General features: G+C 36.4%; 2 protein-coding genes across 2 annotated transcripts in view; both read right to left on the bottom strand.

The window, feature by feature from the left end:
- Positions 1 to 3112: 3112 nt before the first annotated feature.
- On the bottom strand, positions 3113 to 8242 carry kcns3a (potassium voltage-gated channel, delayed-rectifier, subfamily S, member 3a). Its single transcript, XM_056470791.1, has 2 exons — positions 8038 to 8242; positions 3113 to 6390 (listed from the first exon to the last, which is right to left on the bottom strand). The coding sequence occupies exon 2, from the start codon at positions 6296 to 6298 to the stop codon at positions 4799 to 4801; it is 1500 nt and encodes a 499-aa protein (XP_056326766.1). The 5' UTR covers positions 6299 to 6390; positions 8038 to 8242; the 3' UTR covers positions 3113 to 4798.
- Positions 8243 to 9132: 890 nt separating this feature from the next.
- The window catches only part of wdr35 (WD repeat domain 35), a 34381-nt gene continuing 24005 nt past the window's right edge, over positions 9133 to 19508 (bottom strand). Inside the window, exons 26-29 of the mRNA XM_056470790.1 lie at positions 17485 to 17625; positions 17127 to 17283; positions 12081 to 12321; positions 9133 to 9712 (exon numbers count right to left, since the gene is read on the bottom strand). Coding sequence (XP_056326765.1) covers positions 9562 to 9712; positions 12081 to 12321; positions 17127 to 17283; positions 17485 to 17625 — 690 coding nt within the window. The 3' untranslated portion in view covers positions 9133 to 9561. The remainder of the gene's footprint in view (positions 9713 to 12080; positions 12322 to 17126; positions 17284 to 17484; positions 17626 to 19508) is intronic.

Raw genomic sequence — 19508 nt, 5'->3', positions numbered from 1 at the left:
TACAGCCTACTGACATAAGTCACTCTAAAAAATGAGAGACAGAACAATGGAGAGGGAACACGTTCCCTCTGTGCAGAGGACAGGTGAACTTGCTGTCATAAGGGATTATTGATAACGCACTAAAGCAATAATGCATTAAGAACTGCTCATTAGAAGGTCAGAAAATAAGCAGTTGATTAAAAATATTAAAGGGATAGTTCACCCAAGACTAAAAATTCTGGCATTGTCTTCTCAGCCTTCACTTGTTCCAAACATGTTTGACTTACTTTCTTCTGTTGAACTCAAGAGAAGATATTGATAATGATGTACTACTATAATATGTAAATTAAATGTTACTTCATTATAACCTAATGTTAAGGGATGAGCTTAAGTTTATTAACTTGTCATGAGTTCATGTGTGAATACCTTAATTACTTGTTAGTACATGTTTGTTAATGAATGTATTTTTAAGTAGATAATGTAACTACGTGATCTTTATTGCTTTACCTGAACATTACCCAGGTGGCAAAGATTTCTGGCCCAGATCTGGCATTAAGCTGGCACAGCAGCCATTCATCCGGCACTGGCACACAGCATTTGGGCCAAGCACAGCCCGGGTTTGGCAGAGGTGGCACTGTCTTTAAAGATTTGGGCCAGATGTAAAATGTAGTATTTGGCCCAGATGTTAAAAATTGATATGTGGGTCACGTAAATTTGGCCTGTCTTGACAAAAATTCTACCAATGAGGTCGCTTTGAGAAAAAGCACGCCCATAGTGTGCCTAAAGCGCAATACTTCATGGTTTATCAATTTCATTGCAATCGTGACACCCCAACCTATCTGGTCCAGTTCAGGCCCAGTTATGAGTTATTAACTTGGCTGAGACTTGACCCAGATATGGTTCATGTTTGGCCCTTGCCTAGAAGCCAGGCTTGGTCTAGTCATGTAGCGTAATTCACTGCGGCATGTGGGCCAAGCAAAACCTGATTGTGTGAGCCAAAGCTGGGCCAGAGAAATTTTGCTATGTGGGTATCATTAACTCATTCCTAAATACCCCTGTTTTTAAAAGTAACAGTTATGCATGTACATCTAGTGTGTGTTTACATTGAAAAAACTATTCAAAGGTCTTCTATCTACATCAAAATGGAGAGTTTAAATACAACAGTTCATGAGTAGTTAAGAATGAGTTAATGCTAATGTGCCCCTCCAATTAAAGTCATGACATAAAGCTAAGTCATGAGTTCATATTGGTTACATTTAGCTTAAACTAAAATGTTAATTATTGTATTAATTAACACTTTAGTTTAAGCTAAATGTAACCAATATTATGTCATGACTTTACTTATTTAACTAACGCATACCTTAACTCATTGTTTATATTTAAATTACATTATCATTTATGTTATAATGAAGAGCTGTTCAATTACTTTAAATGGTACATTATATGTTCTGTTATTGTAAAGTGTTACCAATATTTGAGGAATATTCTTGCAGGTCTTTTCTGAAATGTTGAGTCACTCAAGAGTTAGATCAAATTGTTGTGTCAAACTTTAATTTGTAATTTAGAAGAATTTAGACTGGTTTGTATAGTAAAAAGACTGATGAGTTATGCAGAGGTTGTCAACAGATTTTCAAAAAATTATGTGGACTACCTGGTGGCTCAGTGGTTAGCACAGTCACCTCACAGCAAGAAGGTCACTGGTTGGAGTCCTGGCTGCAGGAGACCTGTCTGTGTGGAGTTTGCATGTTTTTCCAAGGCATCTGTTCGTTTGGGTTTCCTCCAGGTGTTCTGGTTTCCCCCACTGTCCAAAGACATGCAGTATAGGTGAATTGGAGAAACTAAATGGGCTATAGTGTGTGAATGGGAGAATAAATGTGTTTACCAATACTTGTGGTTTTACTCTGAAAACATACAGTATGCCAAAGTAAAGAACTGGTTCATTCCACTGTGGCGACCTTTGATAAAGCAGGGAATAAGCCCAAGGAAAGTGAGTAAGTGCACTAGTCATAAATGCTACTTTTGTTGCACTTTTTGATGTTTATTAAGCTCTGCATACCTGGTACCAGGTCTGTGATGTCATTTATTTCTGCATTCTTTAAATTTTAAAGGTCTGTATTGACCCAATACCCCCATAAGTGGTTCCGTTCACTCATCAGTTGGAATAGAATAACTTTTGCATAGATTTTTTTCTGATTACTGACATGTGCAGGGACCACCAAAATTAGTTACAGCAACCTAGACCACACAGAACCTAAAAGGTACACTTTGAAATTTGAGTTTACAAAAAAAAACACCTCTTTTTGGAGGGGTTTATTGTAACACAGACAACATATACAATTATTTTAATCCCTTTTAACAGTGTTTTATAAAAATTCAAAGGGCTTTCTTTAAAATGATACCAAACTTTTGCATTTACACTTCTGCATGTGGATTTGGGAAGCTTTTGAACTTGGGTAGGCAAAATCAAGGCAGAAACCCCAAAATAGCACTTGACTTTAAGAGGTTACAGGGATAAATTACTTCAAAATGTTTAATTTGCTGTTTATTTACACACCTTTAGGTGACTTTTTTCTTCAGTAGAACAGCTGAAACTGTGGCACTTGGTGACTCATAAACACTGAGGTCTTATGAAGGCAAATGATTGGTCAGGGCAAAAAACTGAATCACAACATTGTTACATTAATCCACAGCCTCTGCAAAGTCCTGAGCTTGTGTCACTATACAATGATTTAGGACTATTGACAAAGGCTGTAAATTAAACTAGTAATGTTGTTAAAAATAATAATAATCTCTGCACTCTGTGAGACCTTAATGTATGAACAGGAGTCACGGGTAATAATTTAATTTAGACTCAAAGAGCCAGCAGCCACTGACTAGACTTTCATGAATCACAAAGGACCACAGTTTCAGCTACAAATCTTCCCTAATGTTCTAAAGAATAAAAAAGGATGGTTCGAATGGCCTGAGGATGAGTAAATTAATAGCAAATTAAAATTTGAAGGTGAACTGTCCCTTTAAATTCATTTTTGCAGCCTGATGTAATTTCTGGGTGGATTATACTTTTAAGATCTCCTTCCAGACCCATGCAGTGATTGCATAATGAAGAGCAGAGACTCAAATATGCTGTACATCAACACTTTTATTCAATGGTAACATCTCTTCCCTGCTTTTTTCATCTCCTTCTTTCTCTTGCGGCCTCTCGTCGTTCTCGTTGAAATATGCATGCAATCTTTCCATCCTCCCCTCTCTGATGGACACATTAGGGAGGATGGAGTACACCAACATGCCATCTGAAGTCCAGCATTTTAGATGCTGTCATTGTCTATAAAACATTTACGCATAGTTCTTTTCCCCACAGGCACTGCAAAATGACTTAATTAAATGAACAGCTTGTCTAAAGGATTAAAAAAAACACCCGTCAATCAGTGCTATTAGCTACTGTAGATATAGAGCATCTGCTAGCACTGGCCTGTTGTTAAAGGGATAGTTTACCCCAAAAATGACAACTAACTCACTATTTACTCACTTTCAGTGGTTTCAAGCCTTTATGAGATTCATTTTGAGGAATGTCCATGCACTGTAAACCCCCCAAAAAGATAACCTCCTAGGGCTTCAGTGTCCACATAGGTGAACAGCACATTTTAGCTCTTAAATGGCTATTTAAAATACTTTGAATGTTTTATATTTTGTTACAGACATACAGTGTCATCCTGCAACTGTTTTGCAGCATATGAAATGTCCAAAATGGGGAAAAAAATGTTTTTACTCTCTGATAGTTAAAGCAAATAAAAAAATGTCTATGCATTAATGTTTTTAATATGCATTAAAAAACATTCAGGAACAAGTGTTTTATGTAAATTTGGACCATGAGTCCACATGTATGGACATCATTTATCTCTAAAAGTACATCATATCAAAAGATGGTCCTTAGATTTTTATTCTAATTAGGTTCCAATAAGCATAAATAGCAAAGAGAAATAAAAAATGCATGTAAAAAAACACCTTGGGCCTTAAGAGGTTAAGGTAACTCAAACCATTTGAGGAAACCGATTGCAACAAACCATTTAAGTTCAAAAACTAATGCTAATGAGTACTGTGAACTTAATCCATTTGAGTAAACAAAGCAATTTGAGCAAAGTAAAACCTAATAAATGAGGAGAACTCAAATCAACTGAGTACTGTAAAACCCAATAAGTTAAGGCAACTCAAACCATTTGAGGAAACCGACTGCTACAAACCATTTGAGTTCAAAAACTACTCTACATGAGCACTGTGATCTTACTCCATTTAAGTTGAAGTTATGATGTATTTAATTAACTCATTACCTTCAACACCGAGTTCAAAACTCTTTTCAAATGAGTAGAATTAACTTTCAGTCAATTTTGAGTTAACTACACTCATTTCATTTGATAAAGTTGACTGTCAGGTTTTACAGTGTGGTAGTCATCTGGTAGCCATTGACATCAATAGCAGGAAAAAAATACTATGAAAGTCAATGGCTGAAGGTTTCAAGCGTTCTTCAAAAATATATTATTTTGTGTTCAGAACTCAAACAGGTTTGGAACAAGAGGAAAGTGAGCAAATGATGACAGAATCGTAGTGTTTGGGTGAACTATTTCTTTAAGATGGTTTCCATAACAGGTTTTGATTCATATAAATAACAGAAAGCTTGAGACATTTTTAACCCTGAGAACTAAAGAGAAAAAGTGCTGCTGATTAAAGGTCCAGGACTCACTCGATAAGAAACAAGAGTCTTATGGTTTCCTCAATATGTGCTGCAGATTCTTGTTCCTTCATTTGAGGTTGTGCATCTTCGCGTTTATGTCACATTGTTGGCTTGTGGCTCTCCAGCAGAGCAGACGAATTCAACATCCGCAATACTGGAAGCATCAGTGGCGTCTCCCTCGCTACTCCTGGAGGATGCGCTGTGTGCCAGAGAGTTCATCTTTTGGCTATAGAGGTCTGCTATATGAAGAAAAGGCATGCTGAGATCTGGCTGTTTTTCGTCCTCTGACTGGAGCTGGTCAGACTCCACCAGGGCTTTTTGTCTCTGGTAGTATTTGGAGAACTTGTTAAAGATGATGGTGATGGGAAGGGCGACTACAAGCAGGCCGCAAATGATGCACAATGTGGCAATGAGCTTCCCAGGAAGCGTGATTGGATACGTGTCACCGTATCCCACTGTGGTCATGCTTATCGTCGCCCACCACCAGCCCACCGGAATAGTCTGCAGCTCCGACTCTTGGTCTTCCCTCTCCACAAAATAAATAAGAACTGAGAAAATGGAGATTCCCACGGAGAGGAAGAGGATGAGGAGTCCGACCTCGTGATAGCTGTGTCGGAGAGTCGCCCCGAGAGAACGCAACCCGACTGAATGGCGCGCGAGTTTGAGGATGCGAAAGATCCGCATGAGACGCAGGATCTGCACGACCCTTCCCACATTCTCAAGCTCCTCGCTTTCCTCAGGGTCCACTTTTTCGAACGCCAGCGTGGCGTAAAATGGAACGATAGAAGCAAAGTCAATTATGTTTAACGCATTGCATATGAATTTGCGCAAGCACGGCGTGACAACTAATCGTACGATGAATTCAAGGGAGAACCAGAGAACGCAGAAAGTCTCAAACACATCCAACACCGGGTTCTCCACCTCTTTCTCATTGGCGTCCTTCTGGTGGAATTCAGGCATGCTATGAATGCACATGGCGATGATACTTATCAGTACCACACTCAGCGAAAACACCGCCAGAATTTTCGCAGAGCGTGAGTATCCAGGGTTTTCCAGCCGCAGCCAGAGCTCCTTGCGTTTTTCTGCGCACCAGGTGCCCTCAAACTTCTCCAAGTCTTTGTCAAATGCTGACAGTTCCTCCATGGATGAGTCTAAGCTGTCCTGCAGCTGGTTCTGAGGGTCATCCTCATTCCCCCAGTCACGATCTCCCATGTACTCTTTCTGTTCCTGAAATCGGTTGCTGCAGCAAGTGTCCAGGTGAAGCTCCTTGATACCCCAGTATTCCAACTCCTGGCTAAAGCTAAAAACGCACAGCTCTTCCATCAAGTGGATCTTTCCGGTGTGGTAGAAGTTCAGCACGTAGCGGAAAAAGCATGGATTGCGGTCGAAGTAATACTCTCGGTCGGCTGCAGCGTAGTCGTCACATAGTTGGAGAATAGCGGCCTCTGAGCTGCAGTAGAGCAGTCGAGCTAGTCGCGTGTGGGGGAAGCGTTGGAGGACCACCCGTTCCACTTGCTGCTTAAAACCACCGACGTTGAGGTTGATGAAGCTCTCCTCGGGGCCTCGGTGGTGCAGGAACTGCCCGTACACCATGATGGATGCCAGAACATGAAGGAATAATTGGGACTGTTGGGCTAAGCAGGTTTGGAGAGAGAGAATGTGAGTGATCAGCTATGGCTCCATGCCTACAACGAAGGAAAATGAGAAGTCTGATTAGCACTTTAAGAACTTTAAAAGCTGACCTGTTGCCATTGAAAAAAAAATCATCTTTATTACGTCTTCAATTGTATGACCAGACAAAAACTTAATCAGATTTAGATATGCAGACAGACAGCTAATCTATTATATTCTGCATCTAACTGTAACAACTGTGATGGGATAAAAGCATTCTGGAGCCTAAATCAGCCTTTATAGCTGCTAATGGATATTGATTTGTACAGTGTCGTAAACAAAACCTCAGTGATCATTATGAGCATTTTAACACTAACTCTGACTTTCTTTTCCAGCAGTGCTGAGCACTTCAGCTTCAAATTCACGTCTGAAATTCAGGACATTCAGCAAAGTCTTGACAGTTGTGATTGCAGTTTGACATGCTGTGATTTTGTAAGGGTTAGAAAATGGTAATTCTTATTCTGAAATGATGAAACTTTCACACTGGGTTCTAAAAGTCTGAGACCACTAGAGAAAATGATGCCCTTATTATTCTTATAAAATTGTAGGCCCTTTATTATTATTATTTGTCAATATATTGCCAACAACAGTATGAGTGAAATAACATACCCTGCTCAGCAAATATGAGTACACCCCTCACAAATCTCTCTGTTAAATTCATATTTATATAGGAAGCTCTGCAATATTATATTTGTGCATATAAAGTAGATTAGTAAGTACTGAAGCCAAATCTGGAGCATATCTAACAAAATAACGTACAGTCAAAGTACAGCCTAATTTATATGTTATAGAAAAATATTAAATACAAATTTTTTAAAAAGAGGAAAAATCAAGAAGCAAAAAAAAATTTTTTTAATGTAGTTGAAATTTTGTGGGTTTTATTTTATTTATTTTTATCTTTTTTTTTTTTGCAATAATTTGCTTGAATTTAATTGTCTTATCTTTCAATTTCTAAATATGTTTGGCGACTTAAGTATTATTATAATAAATATATCTGTTTAATAAATCTGTTTTGTTTAAATGCACCAAAATACATTGCCTATATTCACTGAGAAATGGATAACATTATTCATTTTTAAAATGGGGTGTACTCAATTATGCTGAACACTGTATGGTTTTTGAATCCAAACTATATAATTTTAGCAATTTGCACAAAACAAACAATCAAACATTCATTTTAAAACATTTTAGTGTTTAAAAAACATTTCACTAGTAAAAGTGTTTCAGTATGAATAAAAGCATGTACAAAGAGTGAAATGATATAAATTATATTAATATAGCATACACTTAAATGTTGCTTCTGCAAGATATTTACCTTATAAAATGCACATTTATTGTTCATTTTGAATTAGATTATGAACTTCATATCTTCTGCGTGGTTCAGTTATGGACCTCAGGATGTACAGAAAACAATAATTAAATAACGGTAAAAAAGAAATAACTTATAAAGCAACCTCATAATATCAAACTGCTAAATTTGAGCACAACAATCAAATGTCTGAATCACTAAAACACGCAATTGTTCAAAAGTTTCTTGAAGACTGTAGCTAATAGCGCGTGCGCTCTGTCTTGACGAACTCCAGCACCAAGGACAGCACCAAAGTTAAGTTCAACAACAACATCGTGCAATCCAAACTACACAGAAGAAATATCACATTTACCTCCTTATGTTGTGATGGCATCAGTGCACAGCAAAGACATTCGGTGTGGATATCGCCATCCTCCAGTGCCTTCCTTGATAAACCCGTGTCCGGTGTGCGCTCGTTCGCAGTATTTGCCCCATGTCCCACTGCGCACTGTGTCGGGTGGGACACTTGGCACAAAGTGTGCCGCTAATGCACTCGCTCTGCCTCGGGGCAGCTGCGCGTCCGTGCGTCACTGGCCCGTGGCAACTGGTGCGCGCTTGCGCTTTGCGTTTGAGGACGTGCCTCTCAAGCTCCACGGTGCGGCTTTTTCCCCTGAAGCGTCAGAGGTGAAACGAGAGGGACAAAGACAGAGAGACAATATAATAAGAGGGCAGAGGGTTGAAAGCAAGGGTACAGATACTACGACCACCCGTGAAGGGTAGTTAAAGGATTAGAAAACTAATAAAGGACTGAGATTAAAGATCCCTTGAGTTACTGCTGAGAAAAGCTACAGAGGGCGGCTGAATGTTGTGAAAATAAAAGTTTGAGGTAAAATCGGACTCGTTTTATTAGCATGAAATGTGTAATGTAATTATGATATTTTTAAATATTTTACAGACAAAAATAACAACATCAACAATATATTTCAGTTACTTTTAAGATTGTGTGAAGTAAGTGTACCTAATAAACAGCGAGTTGTCAATGCGTGCACTTTTAAAGCAGGTGTTTCTCTCCCTCGAGCAGCACCTGTCGCACGTGCAGAGAGGAATTGACTTACGATGCCCTCTAGAGGGCGGAAACGGCACATGCAGACGCCGCTGTAATGCTACTCAGGTTTAAAATGTGTTATGTACGTTAATAACAAATTAGTCCACTTGCGTAAAAAGGAAAAACAAACTAGAGTTGTTGTCCAACAAAGACAACGACGTTTGAGACAAACCAATAAATACAAGCCTATTCAACAAGTAACAAAACATTCTGTCAGAAGCGTCAGCCCTCGAAACCGCCTGTAGAGGACAGCCTTGCGTGACATACGACAAGATTATTAATAATAAATAAAAAAACTGAATATGTCAAACCAGAAAGTCTGAAAGATTAAATGTATTTTTTACAACATTCATAAATGTGACAAAATGTATTTTAGATTATAAAGCAAATTGTTCTGTAGTTTAATTGTTCTGTTGTTGGCAGGAATAACAAGATACAGATAGTCTTTTTTTGTCTTCATTTTCAACTAAATACGACAAACACACATGGCATTACATTATCCAAATAATTAGTTTTAAACTTTGCAATGAGTAGAAAACTCAAATAGAGATGACTGACAATTTACTTCACAAATGATTTTCAGCTAAAACGGTGTTAAATATTATGTCAGGTTAATGCAATTTTATTACATACATAAATATATGAAAAGTATAAAAATATGTTCATTTGTTTGACAATCCAAATAACCTTTTATCCCTTCTGACCCAAAGACAGAGTTTGTATCCTACAGTACATCAAAAGACTGACATTTGATGGAGCGAGAGCTGAGTTTGGGAATGCGACTGGAAAATATTATCCCACTGTGGAGTGACAGAGGGGACAGAAGTTTTGTTGTGTGATCTCCTGCTCCAGAGCACAGTGTTTACACACACTGCACATCCAGAACTGGTACTCCGAAATCACTCTTCCAGTGACTATACAGGTAGGCAACTTGCCCTCTGGCCTGAGAAAGACAGCAATAGAGAGAGTAAAAGACAAATGAAGAGAAAGTCAATCATCAAGACACAATGCATGAGAGAATATTAGTTTAACATACCTAAGAGTTATTTCTCATATTCACTTATACTGTATGTTATGTGCTGATTCCTAATTGGTGGTTGAAAGGGTTAGTTCATCCAAAAGTGAAAACTCTTTCATTTATTACTCACTCTCATGTTGCTTCAATTAACTAAGACCTTTGTTCATCTTGAGGGAGCTCTCAGATTTCAATTAAAATCTCTTAATTTGTGTTAAGATGATGAACAGTTTAGAATGGCACAAGAGTAAGGACTTAATAACAGAATTTTCATTTTTGCATGAACTAACCCTTTAAGTAGCATTTTATTACTTAATTACTAAATAATTAAACATTATTAATTATTAATTATATTAATAATGATTAATTATTTAGGCTTAATTTGAACCCAGCTAAAGGTAAATATGAATAAAATAAAGAATTATTTTGGAATTATTACTCTGTTTCTAATCATACACAGCTAAAATGAGAACAAAAGCTTGTCGCAAACATAAACAAGTAAAACATGGCCTTTAGATGTAATTCCTAGAATAACTTTATCATGTAAATGTGTGTGATGAGTGGTGGTTCCCTTCTTTATAAGATTTAACATTGCAAAAAATGTAATCAATAAGCTATAAAATAAAATACAGACATAAAATAAATATTATAATTGCCAAATTTTTCAACAATCAAATAAAAAAAACACTACAAGAAAATCAGCATATTAGACTGACTTCTCAAAGATTAAGTGATCTGAAGACTGTAATAATGATGCTGAACATTCAAATAAACACTTGGTAAGTAATGCTGTAAGAAGGAAAACACACTCCGAATGCAGTGGCTGTTATGGCTGTAATATTTGACTAGTTATTTTGCAAAATACAGTTGATATCAGCAATATTTTCCCGCTTTGAATTAAAAAAAAAAAAATTCCCAGAGGATGTTTAACAAAGCAAGGAAATTTTCACAGTACGTCTGATAATATTTTTTCTTCTGGAGAAAGTCATATTTGTTTTATTTTGGCTAGAATAAAAGAAGTTTTTAATTTTTAAAAAAACATTTTAAGGTCAAAATTATTAGCCCCTTTAAGCTATATATTTTTTTCGATTGTCTACAGAACAAACCATCATTATACAATAACTTGCCTAATTACCCTAACATAACCTAATGAACCTAGTTAAATGTCACTTAAAGCTGTATAGAAGTGTCTTGAAAAATACCTAGTCAAATATTATTTACTGTCATAATGGCAAAGATAAAATAAATCAGTTATTAAAATGAGTTATTAAAACTATTATGTTTAGAAAAGTGTTAAAAACAATCTCTCCGTTAAGCAGAAACTATGGGGAAAAAAAACAGGGGGGCTAATAATACAGGGAGTTTATTAATTCTGATTGAAACTGTAGTTGTTTTCAGATTAAAGTGTAATTTAAAGACTTAACTAGGTTAACTAGGAAAGTTAGAATAATTAGTCAAGTTATTGAATAACTGGTTTACGGTGTAAACGATCAAAAACTATAAATATTTCCTAAGGAGGATAATAACACTGATCTTAAAATAGTTTTTTTTTTTATTATTTAAAACTGATTTTATTTAAGACAAACTATAAGAAATAAGATTTATTATGACTCCAGAAGAATTATTTTTGTTTTATATGAGATACTGTGAAAATATCCTTGGTTTGTTAAAGATCACTTGGAAAACATTATTTTAAATTAACGGGAGGGCAAAAAAAATTGACTTCAACTGTATCTGTTAAAGTTTACAGGTGCAAAAATGAGCCTTAATGTACTTGAATGTTAAAAATGTATAATCCTACTTCAATACAAAGTAACTTGTCAAACAAATTAACAAGGAAGATTATTTTGAGTTTAACTTAGCATGTTTATGAAGACTGCAGAGTGATGCATTAAAAATGACTTCGAATAATTGTTTAAGTAGTTTGTGATGTATGTTAAAGTGTGCCCCCTAAAAGTACAAGTGGCCTCTGCCCGGCCCCCCAGTTACTCTGGTCTAGAACCGCCACTGTCCAAATGTTTTAACAGTAGCAGACATTAACTAACCATCCCACTGTTTTACTACAGCACACTGACGTAATGATTGAAATGGTCTGGAAATGTAAACCAGACACACCCACACTAATATCCGTCTACGTCATACACTTCGTAATCCACACGCCACTCATCTCACACTATTTTACACTTGCGTCACTGTGACCTCACAGCTGTAACACAAGATCCGCCTCAGTTACTGTTAATGTTTCTAGTGGTTGTACGGTTATGCAGCACATCTGGTCTTTGCGCCGCTGTCTTACCCTTCAGTAAGGCTGTCTCGCTGGCTTTGCCGAGTGTCTCTGGGACTGTGTTTGGTGAAGATCTCCAAGGCCAGGTCTTCATAAAGCTGCCTCTGATCTGGAGTCAGTGTTTCCAGAGACTCCAGCTTAATGAAGGCACGTGAGCACGTACCAAACGCGCAGTTGGCAGAAGAGCAGATGGCTAACAGAGAGTAAATCTCCACAGCAGGGATAATGTCCTCATAATCGCGGAGATGGAGAGCTAGGAATAGAGAAATAAGTCATTACTGCATTGCTGTACACTTGAGAAACAATGATTAAGCATTTAAAGCACACCAAATGCTAATCGTTTTAAGTATAATCTAATAACACTGTTTTATCCATTTTAAGTGCATTGTGATTCTGTGATGACTACAGTTTTGTAGCGTTTAAACAATGATTTTAGGATTTAAGTATAAGCCTTCTATTGGCTATCTGTCATAACATGAAAATTATTTACAATCAGACAAATATTTGCAGTACATCCCCAACTATATACAGCGTGGAAAATAAGTATTAAACATGTCACCATTTTTCTCAGAAAACATATTTCTAAAGGTGCCATTGACTTGAAATTTTCATTGGATATTGATAGCAACCAAAGAAATACATATATGCAAAGAAAACAAATCTAATTAGCTTACAAATGAAGTTATGTGTCATAAAATGAAATGACTCAGGGAAAAAGTATTGAACACATGAAGAAAGGGAGGTGTAGAAAGGCAGTGAAAGCCCAGACAGCAGCTGAAATCTCTCAGCAGTTAATTCGAAACCCTCTGCCCTTCATCATTGTAAAATAATATTAGCTGCTTCAGTCCAACATCTACATTATCAGGATGATGAAGATGAAACCAGGGTGGACATTTCAGCAAGACAAAACACAGCCAAGGAAACTCTCAAATGCTTTCAGAGAAAGAAAATCAAGCTCTAAATTGGTCCAGCCAATCCCCTGACTTGAATCCAATAAAAAGACAGATTTGATAGGAGAGACCCACAGAACTACCAACATTTTTAAACTGTTGAAAAAAATCCCAGCAGCGCAACGCATGTGACTTCATTCTCCACATGAGAGTTGTGTTTAAGCTGCCATCATTAAAAAAGGCTTTTATATAAAGTATAATACATTTCAGTAGTTCAGTATATTCTCCTTGTCATTCCATTGTTATTATTACACATAACAAATTTTTCAGTTTTTTATTTTTATGTTTGCATTATTTGGGTTTTTTACCAAAATCTGGTTTAATTCAACGTTAAAAGCTCCTTTAGAAACATTATCCCAGGAAAAAACATGACGTGTTCAATACAAATTTCCCCTGCTGTATATATTATGAAATAATATTTTTATCAATTTCTCAGTGAATATTGGCAGTTATTTCCAGTGTTTTTATATCAAAACTGTTTTATTAACAGTTATATTAATTATAATGTATTAACAGTTATATCAATAAACATTTAAATTCAAATTAGTTATAGCAACAACAACAACAAAAAAGACAAACTGCAAAAATTCAAGTAAATATAATATTATTTATTGTTTCTCATGGTTTTTCCTGTTTATTAAAATTGTACATATTTTTTCCATCAACAAATTTATTTGGGTGTACTAATTTTTGGACCGTGATATTATGTTTTTTGTTAGAAAAAGCTCCAGTTTTGCTCCAGTTTTGGCTTTGGTCATGATTAATCTAATGTATATGCATACATATATTATTGTAAAACATCCTATAGAAAGTTTTTATATAAAAACATGATCTGTGAGAGGTGTACTTATTTACAGTTAAAGTCAGAATTATTAGCCCCCCTGTTTATTTTTTTCCCCAATTTCTGTTTAAAATGAGAAGATTTTTTCAACACATTTCTAAACATAATAGATTTATATAACTCATTTCTAATAACTGATTTATTTTATCTTTGCCATGATGACAGTAAATAATATTTGACTAGATATTTTTCAAGACACTTCTATACAGCTTAAGGTGACATTTAAAGGCTTAACTAGGTTAATTGGGTTAACTAAGCAGGAAATGGTAATTAGGCAAGTTATTGTATAACATTGGTTTGTTCTGTAGACTATAGAGAAAATATATAGTTTAAAGGGGCTAATAATTTTGACCTTAAAATGGTTTTTTAAAAATCTAAAAACTGCTTTTATTCTAGCCAAAATAAAACGTAATAAAAAGACTTTCTCCAGAAGAAAAATATTATCAGACATACTGTGAAAATGTCCTTGCTCTGTTAAACATCATTTAGGAAATATTTAAAAAACGGGAAAAAAAAAAAAATTCAAAGGGGGGCTAATAATTCTGACTTCAACTGTATGTTGATTTCTGCATTTTAATAAAGCAATAAAAGCACAATTTTAATATATATAAAGAAAGCACAGAAGACAAAAAAATTGACCCACACAGACACATGCAAGCACACCTCTTTTCCAGGTGGTCCTGAATATGATGTAAGCTGTGGTTTAAACGTTTTGTCTAGACCTTCGTGTAAGCAAACGACTTTAGTGAGGGTGTATATGTGAACCGAATGCTGTAAAAACTTGACTTTGAGTTTGTTTTCTCTGTTCAGGTGAGCGATTTAACACTTTATTACAGACAAGACCAGACATACCATGCATGCATACTCAAACACACACACACACACGCGCACACACGCGCACGCACACACGCACACACGCGCACACACACACACACACACACACACACACACAGCCCTCAATATCCATATGGGGATCATTACTGTGGTCTGCAGAAATAATTAGTAGTAATATTAAATGTTTATATGGTACACAGGGACTTGGGTAAATTTACACAGGGACTTTGGTTAAATTTACGTTTTGTATCTATTATTATGCTTATTTTATTTATTAATTTTATTCTTTTTACTCGGCACTGTGGTCAACTATTGCTGTGTTTATTTGTGCTTTATAGGTAAATAAACTTAATTATATTTTTTAAAAAATCTATTTAAGCCTGGAGAACAAAATATGAAGAGTAAGTGATACACATTCATTCATTCATTTTCCTTTGGCTTAGTTCCTTTATTCATCAGCGGTCGCCACAGCTGAATGAACCACCAACTTATCCAGCATATGTTTTCCACAGCGGATGCCCTTCCAGCTGCAACCCAGTACTGGGAAACATCCATACACCCTCATCCAAACAAATACACTAAGACCAATTTAGTTTATTCGATTCACCTATACAGCATGTCTTTGGACTGTGGGGGAAACCTAGAGCAAACCCACACAAACACAGGGAGAACATGCAAACTCCACACAGAAATGCCAACTGACCCAGCTGGGACTCAAACCAGCGACCTTCTTGCTGTGAGGTGACAGTGCTAACCACTAAGCCACCATGTCGCCAGTGATATGCATATATACAAATACAATGATAAACCTTATTTTTAATATAGTTAATAGTAAAAAAAATGTTTTAGGAAATAATGATTAAATAAAGATAGAGAGGCATCAAGGTGGCACAGTGGGTAGCGCTGTTGCCTTACAACAAGAGGGTCGCTGGTTCAAGCCTCGGCTGAGTCAGTTGGCATTTCTGTGTGGGGTTTGCATGTGTTCTCCCCTTGTTCGCATGGGTTTTCTTCCGGGTGCTCCGGTTTCCCCCCACAGTCCAAAGAAAGACATGCGCTATAGGTGAATCGGGTAAGCTAAAATGGCCATAGTCGATGTGTGTAAATGCAAGGATGTTTCCCAGTGTTGGGTTGTGGCTGGAAGGGCATCTGCTGTGTAATATTTATGCTGGATATGTTGGCGGTTCATTCTGCTGTGGCAACCCCTGATTAATAGAGGGACTAAGCCGACAAGAAAATGAATGAATAAATGAATGAATGAATGAATGAATGAATGAATGAATGAATGAATGAATGAATGAATAAAGATAGAGATAGACTACTATGTTGTGCATGAGATAGCTTAGATGCTTTTAACCAAATTAAAGTCCATTAGAAAATACAGATGGCATCTGAAAGTTCATGATGAGTTTCTATTTCTGTCATTTCTATAGAGAAATCAGCATCAGTTAATAAATATTTGCTTAGGAATTAGGCTTATTGTATTATATAATTTTTTGTTGTGCCATATATTGTCACAAAAATTATTGCAACGAGTGATTTTATTGTTCATTTAAGACTTTCTATAGAGATTTTTTTAAAGACAAATTTCTATTAAATGAACAGACACACAAACACACACACACATACAGTGAAGTCAAAATGATTAGCCCTCCTGTCATTTTTTTGTTTGTTTGTTTTCAAGTATCTATAATATTTTTTTCGCCTGAAGAAACTCTTGTTTTTTTTTTGTTTTTTTTTTTTTAGCTAGAATAAAATCTAAAAGCAGTCTTTCATTTTTAAAGACAACATACATTTTAACGTTATTATTATTAGCATCCTTAAACTATATGTATTTTTTAAAGGCTACAAAACAAATCATTATTATACAATGACTTGCCTAGTTACCCTAACTTGCCTAGGTAACCTAATTAACCTAGTAAAGCCTTAAATTAAACAGTAGTGACTTGCAAAATAACTAGTAAAATATTATTTACTGTCATCATGGCAAAGATAAAAGAAATCAGTTGTTACAAATGAGTTATTAAAACTATTATGTTTAGAAATTAGTTTAAAAAAACTAACAGAATTTGAACAGAAACTAACCATTAAATAGAAATTGGAGGAAAACTGTAAAAAAAAATTAATTTAACAGGAGCTAATAATTTAACAGGCTAATAATTCGGACCTCAACTGTATATATGTCACTGATTAATGCTAGAAACAGCATTATAATCCAAATATACACAAATTGGGACAAAATCTAAATAACACCTTCAATGGATCAAAAATCTTGTATAGTGGACACGAATCATCAAAAATGTCAGACTGCATGCTACAAACCATCTCTTGTCATCTGACTGACATGCAAAATCATCATATAACACTAAACCAGCATATGCTTTCGCAAATAAGTGTGTGTGCTATGGCAGTTCATTGAGGCTTCATATACGTCACCTGTCCTCATAGCCGCGTCCACCTTGCCATCGTACAGCTGTCTTTGCGCAAGCAGGAAGAAATGATAGGCCTCTGCCCCACGCCAGGCGTCATCCAGGATACGACTGTCTGAAGACGACTCATCTTCCTCTAACAGTCCTGCTAATGCACTGGTAGCCTGAAATAAATCACACACAGACAAATTACCCACCACTAGGCTGTAAATGAGCCCTTCATCACAACTTATTTCCTGCCCCCATGATGCTGTCGGACTCTGAGTCAGGCTACAGCTGCAAACCACCCTATTGAGAAAAACTGACCAAGTGCAAAGCATTTGGAAACAGAAAGTCCTATATGAGTATATGAACAATTGAAGTACCTCTGATTTCTTGCCTTTGGTTTTGCTTTGCTGTGAGCTTTTGATCTGGGTGTGAAAGTCCTCCACCAGCAGGGCGGCGAGCACATATAGCTTCTTCACTCGCAGCGGTCGCGTTCTTTTTTTCGCCTCTTCTTCAGCGATCTAAGTAAAATACATTATTTAAAAATCACCCTCTTTTTTGATAATCTGGCTCACGCAGATTACTATGCTAAAGAACGATCTGACAATACTTCAGTTTTAACACGGCTTTAAAAGTGAAATGTTTCATCTCCAGCTTATAACAAAACAAGATTCTCAAGGTCAACTTTATTTGTATAGCACCTCAAAACAACATGAATGTTGACTAAAGTGTTTCACAGACATGGCAAAATAACACACAATTAGAGAAAAAGACAGTATGTAGTCCAATAAACTAAAATATAAACATGATTTTAAAAGATCTGTACAGATATAAGTTCTAAAAAAACGATATTTTAAAAGTAAAACAAAGAGAAGAGGTAGGTTTTGACAGATTTTTTAAAAACACCTAATGTAAGTGAAGCTAGTGATTTCTAATGGTAATGCATTTTGGAGCATAGACTGAGAAAGATCTGTCTCCTTTAGTTTCCATTCAGGAACATTTAGCAGGAGCTGAGCTGAGGACCTAAGAGATCTTTGGGGAGAATACAAACTTAAGAGTTCAGATATATCGGTCGGGGCAAGTCTATGTAGAGCTTTAAAGTGCAAATGAAATCAAAACTAACTATATGATTTTGTTAGCTCACATTGCTAGTTTTGTGGCGAACAATTAATCTGTGTGTGTCATTAAGAAAAAAGAATGGTTTGCCCTTGTAATCTTTAACTGAAATCTGAAAATGCACTTCCTGTTTTTATTTGTTAAATTCTCAGATTACTTATGTCTTAGGTATTGGCAGTTGGAGGGGCGTGGTTAAGTGCGTTAAACACGCCCCTCCAACTGTCAGTTTTGACAACAAACAGAAATGGCGAGGAGGAGGAGGTTATGTTAAGCCTATTTCACTTTACAGGATTTTAAGCCCGATTTGGATGTTAACGAGCTCGCCAACAGATTGGGCTGTGATCGGGAAAAAATCTGGGGGTGCTCAGCGCTCACCAGTCTTTATGTGTGAACTACTGAACAACGCATCAAAGAGGCTCGCTGATGTGTCGCCAACAACTCGCAGACGAAAATCCAATATCTAGCATGCTGAATATTCCAGAGCAGTCGGCCGACTCGACCCCACATGCGGTCAGATGTAGTGATGAGCTGCAGCCAATGAGAGAGCATATCAGCATGAGCTTAATGGCCATTGTGCTCAGAAGCTCAACAGAAACGTTTGTGATTGGCCAGAATGGGCATCGATGCACTCACTTCATTCTGTGTTAACACAGACACAAGAGTTGGCTATATGTGAGTAGACTAAATGCTCAGTTCTTTACTGTTTTGTAATTAAAAATAATAATAACATGTATATTAATGTTAGTAAGTAATAATAGCATCAATAACAATGTTAGAAAGAAATACACAGATATTTAGGAAACGTCAGGTGTTTTAGAAATGTTAGTTTTATTTCAAAGAGTTATTAAATTACAAAAATTAAAAACTCTCTGATTGCCTCTGTAGTTCTAGTGTTAAAGCCACATCTATCCACTTGGACATTGCAGATGAGCGAATGATCCGCTGATGTATCAGCTGACTGATGATGTTTTTAAATGCTGCCTTGAAAGCTTGAAACGCTGTCAGTGATGCAATCAGCACACCAGCTGATTATAGTGTTCAATATAATTATCAATAGTGTTCAGCTTTTTCTGACGCCTCCTTCCTGAGCTGTTGGGGAACGAGTTGTTGTCAGATCATGTAGTGTGTGACCCCTTTTATGTGGATCATTTATGTAGTGACGCAAAGTGTGAACACCACAGTGATTAAGAGATACAAAATCAAGTCATGTAGTGTGAACGGCACAGCGATTTGCCGATGTTTAAAGTCATGTAGTGTGAACTAGGCTTTAGGTTATAATAACTCTTTT

This window comes from Danio aesculapii, chromosome 13 (assembly GCF_903798145.1).
Source record: "Danio aesculapii chromosome 13, fDanAes4.1, whole genome shotgun sequence".
Lineage (NCBI taxonomy): Eukaryota > Metazoa > Chordata > Actinopteri > Cypriniformes > Danionidae > Danio > Danio aesculapii.
The sequence above is the reverse complement of the archived record's forward strand: the minus strand, read 5'-3'. Positions and strand labels throughout refer to the sequence as shown.